Below are 4,930 nucleotides of genomic sequence, written 5' to 3' on the forward strand. Positions count from 1 at the left end.
TCGGCCACAGGCTGTAGACTGGGCTTGGGGGATAACACATTGCAGAGGGCAGGGTCTTGGTCCCCTGGGAGAGCTGCTGTTCAAGGGTTGTCTTCAGGCACGGGTCACCCTCACTCTATGCTGACTCCATACAAGATGTTTGTCAAAGAGAGCCTGGTAGGGCTGCAAAGGACATAAATACACTGAGTGGCTGGGACACTGGAGACCTCTGTGTTTATGCTGCTACTGTGTTTGCCCGGTACTTTGCTGTGTTCACACGTTGCCACCAAATTATGCTTTAAAATATATATATTTTTTCATTGTGGTTGTATAATTTTGTGACTATTAGGAGAACCACAGCCCTGTGAAACCAGTAATGCCACTTCTGCAAATGCTGCCAAAGAATCCCTCCATTCAGCTTGGAGCCTGCTCTGTGGATTCTGATTATGAAGCTGCAAAATGTGGTATTTTCTTAACATGCCACTGAATTTAGCATTTTTTTCCCGTGGAAGTTGCTGTTTTGCTGCAGCCAGGTGCTCAACATGTTCCGTCAGTCCTTTGGGGACCAGGAGGGGCAAGTTTAGGCTGCTCTCTGAGGAGTCGATTATTGGATTACAGGCCTGAAAATTGAAGAGATGGGGTTTGGCACTGGCATACCTGGCATGAGAAAGGGTCCTTGGCCGTTCTGTGTGGGCACACTGCTGTGAGCAGATCCTGGTAATGGGAAGAAGACAGGAAAAACACGAAGTACCATCCTCAGCGACTGCGTGGTTTCAATGCACTGTGAGCTTTTCAGTGGTGCCCTGTGTAACTCTGAGCTGTAAGTGACGGGGTATTTGCCAAAAATCTATTGGTGTCCTGTAGAGAATGGTGCTTGTGAAGAGTTGTCTGTTGCTGATGAACTTCTCAGCAGCATTTCAGGTGTGCACCCCCGACTTGGATGGACACCCAATAGCCTCTGTAGGCTGTCCATGTGCCTGGTGTGGCATCTCCGCTGCTGCAGACGTGCTGGAGTGGGAGCTGTGGGAATGGTTTGTTGTTGATGTGGACATGGTGTCCTCTTGCAGGCTTCGCTCTGGGACCTGCTGTCCAAATGTCCTTCAGCCTTTTCCCAAGAGCTCTGCCCTGTGGCATTGGGTACAGGAGGCACAGCTGGACACTGCCAAGGGCAACCAGGGCATTTAGTGTCACTTGTGTCCATAGTACAAGAGCAAAGTTGGTGCTAACTCTCATTATCTTCATTTAACCCAAACCCAGCCTCTCTTTTTCCTTCATGAGGCTGCACCCACACCTGCAGGACAACAATCCCACATGCAGCAGCCTCTCCTGAGGTTGGGGTTTGTGTATCAGCCAGAAGGGGGCCTTTCAGCTAACCGTACTCTTGCTCCTAGGACTATTAAGCCCAACTAAACAATGGTTTGCAAATGACAACAGTTGTTATGGTTTTTAGTTAGTTTCTGCTTATTGTTCTCCCAACCCACCATGGGACATTTTCAGGAGTTCATGTCTAACCTGCCTGTGTTGGCACATGGTGGGAGCACATGTCCCCTTGCAGGATGCCTGTCTCCCCCAGAAATCATGACTAAGCTGGGAAATGCAGCCCAGTGAGGCCAGGGAACCAGGCTACTGCAAGTGGCCTCTGTTTCTCTGGAAGCTGGTGATTACAAGTGCTTTGGATGGAGGAAAGCCCTCCCAAGGTGTCCTGCCCGAAGTGGAGAGGTCAGAGTGGCTTCCAGGTCTCGTGAACAGAGAAATCAGGTGACGTGCCCCACACTTAGTGTTTGTGCAGTGTGAACATGGCCCTGATCTCACAGGGCATGAGGAGATGTTTACTTCTGGAGGCACAAAGCCAACCACAGCTGCATTTCATTTTCCTCTACACTGCTTGTGCTCATGCACCCACCATGGCAGCGGCAGCAGGGAGGCTGGGAGAGCGTTTAGGGTCAGTGGGCACCAAGTGATAAGGAGGCAGCCCATGGTGCTGCCCTGTGCTGGAAGGCTCTGGTCCTATCACTCAGTCTGCAAGCCCCTTGGGTTCCTTCACATACTCTTGGGGTGTTATAATTTCACACTTACTGAAATGTCACTGCTTTGTTTAAATCACTCTCAGGCATTTTAAGAATGTAATATTAGGATTTACCAGGCAGACAGGTGATGTTAAGAAATGACAGGACACTTGTTTCCAGTTTTTAATGCTTTCTTGTAAAACTGAAAATATAAAACCAGCCGAGCAAATGAAGATCTTTATATACATGAGGTCTGTGATTAAAAAAGTCCTTCTAGTTAAAAAAGAAAAGAGAGAAGAATTGACCAATGAGTTAAATGAAAACTGATTAAAGGGAACAACATTCTCAAACTGAAACATACTTTGCAGGGAAAAAAAACAAACCCTTCTTTACAAGTTTATTATATAACTTACATTTACACTTTACCGAGAGAACTTACAAAACAAGCTGCTTGAAATGCTCCTCATTCCCTTAAAGCATGAATTTCAAAGTGCCACAGCAAAGGAACAGGTTCCAATATTATCTTATACAGACTATTCATGTATAAAATGGTTTGGTAAATGTGAGGTGTTTGTTTAAATGAGCACATATAGGGATACAGACTAAATAAAAGTACTTGAACAACACCTTTGTTATTACATACTCAGTTACAGGTATAATAAAGGCAACAGGGTCAGCACTGCTTTTAGGTATCTGTATAGATGGAAGGAATGTGATTCAAGCAGTGATCAAAGGCGCCGTTCTGGAAGAATCCACTTTCATCAGTTCCATTGGAGACCATGTCTTCAGATACACACTGTGCTTCAGAAATTGCATCATAGCCTGAAAACGGCACAAGTTGTATGGACATGATTTAGTACCACAGTACATATAAGGAAGGAAGCATAGTTTGAGGCCTGGGATTATACAGTACAGCCCAATGTTAACGAAGAGACAATAGGGTTTACCATCAAAGCCTTACCCAGGAGATACACAAACTAATCTCCACGGACATTTGTGTCATAGGAGATGAAGCTCCCATTCATTTCTGTGGAAAGCTACCCATTTGCAAGTGAAGTGCAAGTATCAGAGTATGACTCTCTTGAGACTTGACAGTCATTATCTGAATAGGATGTCAAAACAATGAGTGGGCAAGGATCCTAGTAAGTGTGCACTAGAAGCGTTGCAGTCCTCTTGCTTTGTGTGTTTTTCCTTCTAATGGCACTTAGGAAAAATGTTCCATGTCTCTCCCAGCTGCTCGTAAGATCCAGAAAAAAATCTGGATCCTGCATTTATTGGATCCCCTTATACTGCAGAAGTGAGGTTTGTCACGTCAGGCTCACGGGACGTGTAGAAGGAGCTGTGCACCGCATTGTCGTCAGCCACCAAAGCCCACTGTGCTGCCAGCTACTCACCTGGCCCTGCTGCCTGGTGCTTGCCAGGCTACTGCAAAGCCACTATGGTGGGGAAGAATTTCTCTGCCCTTCTCCTTTTATAATGAGAAACTTACTTCCGCAGCTTTTTGAGCCTCTCTGAGCTGTGCATCCCTGTGGAAATGAACAGCTTTGCCAGCTACCAGGTGCTATGGCAGCTGGAGTGCCAGGGAGTCTGAAACAAAAGGGTTATTGCCCATCCCAAAGGTCATGAACATTTCCTACTATGCCCTACTTTTTCAACTGGCCCATCAAGGCTCATCTTAGCCAGCTCTTTCCTCACTTCACCCATGCTGTTGTTCACCCCTTGCCCTGCCCCTCTCCTTTCTGCACCTATCCTTTCTGAACCCCCACTTCTCACACCAGCCAGCTTTTCCTGTCTGCCCCATGGCCCTGTGGTCTGCCTGTGGGGGAGCAGGCAGACCTAAGCCTTCTCCTACAACAGTGTTAGAACCCACCCTGCTACCCCATCCCCAAAATATTGAGCATGAAACATTGACACCTTGAACATATGCATTCTGTTTTACCATGTCCCACCTGATTTGGTTTGGGTCTGTGTGAGCTCCTATGCAATATTCTGACCCCTGCACCCAGCCTTCAGAGCCTACCTGTTTTAATAATCAGCAGCATCATTAAGTCAGCTGAGGCAACACACGGAACAAGATTCTTCCAGTTAAGACCATGCCTGTGAACTAAGTGCCTGATGTAGGAAATAGATCTTTTACAAATCACATTCCTGTGAACTCAAGTCTACTTGTGGATGGCTGATCCTTATGGTTACAAGCACTTGGACCTGGCTCCATCCTCTGCTTGACAAAGGCGCTCTTGGAGCCATCAGGAAATGACTTATTCTATGCCTCGGTTCCCCATGTGGAAAATGGGGCTCTTGCTACTCTTTAGTGTTTCTCTCATCTCTTCTGCCTGCCTAACTCTGCAGGCAAACGTGTCTGGATGTGGCTGAATCAAATGCTGCACCAGGCTTAACTGAGGCCTCTGGGCTGTGCAGCACCGCACTGCCAGCAGTAGTGACAGATCCTCTGGGCTTACACCCCCAGCTCTGGTTTCAGAAAGCCCCATCGGCTCAGTCTTTAGAACTTAATTACAGGTATGTTACTATTAGGAATGTTTTTATTATTTGAGACCCAATTCTCTACTTACTTACATCGCTGCATTTTCCTATGACCCATTAATTTACTGTTAGTTTACAGGTCAGGGTCTGCTGTCTGCAGAAATGTGGCAGGCAGCACGTGTCCAAAGTCTGTGGGAGAGGAACTCGGCCTGTTTATCTGCCCTGTGCTGCGTCGCTCCAACTGGAGTGAGCAGTATTTTGATAGATTTTCTGAGTGTTTATATGATGTTGATTTCCATTTGAGGAGCCTGTATACAGGGTAGGCACACAACCACCAAGAGAAGCATACACCCCAGAAATCATTATTAGCTTCCAGATAAACTATCCAAAGTCCAGAACAGAAAATAAGAATTTATTGACTGTTAATATGATTCATGGAGCAGCTGTTTGCCAGTCACATTTGG

General features: G+C 46.5%; 1 protein-coding gene across 1 annotated transcript in view; it reads right to left on the reverse strand.

Moving 5' to 3' along the window:
- Positions 1 to 2,460: 2,460 nt before the first annotated feature.
- Positions 2,461 to 4,930, reverse strand: part of LOC104402196 (zinc finger protein GLIS1-like) — a gene marked incomplete at its 5' end in the record, with an annotated part of 10,118 nt that continues 7,648 nt past the window's right edge. The window contains one exon of the mRNA XM_010010011.1: positions 2,461 to 2,807. Within this exon, the coding sequence (XP_010008313.1) occupies positions 2,671 to 2,807 (137 nt within the window). The remainder of the gene's footprint in view (positions 2,808 to 4,930) is intronic.

This window comes from Nestor notabilis, unplaced genomic scaffold (genome assembly GCF_000696875.1).
Source record: "Nestor notabilis isolate BGI_N333 unplaced genomic scaffold, ASM69687v1 scaffold2850, whole genome shotgun sequence".
Lineage (NCBI taxonomy): Eukaryota > Metazoa > Chordata > Aves > Psittaciformes > Psittacidae > Nestor > Nestor notabilis.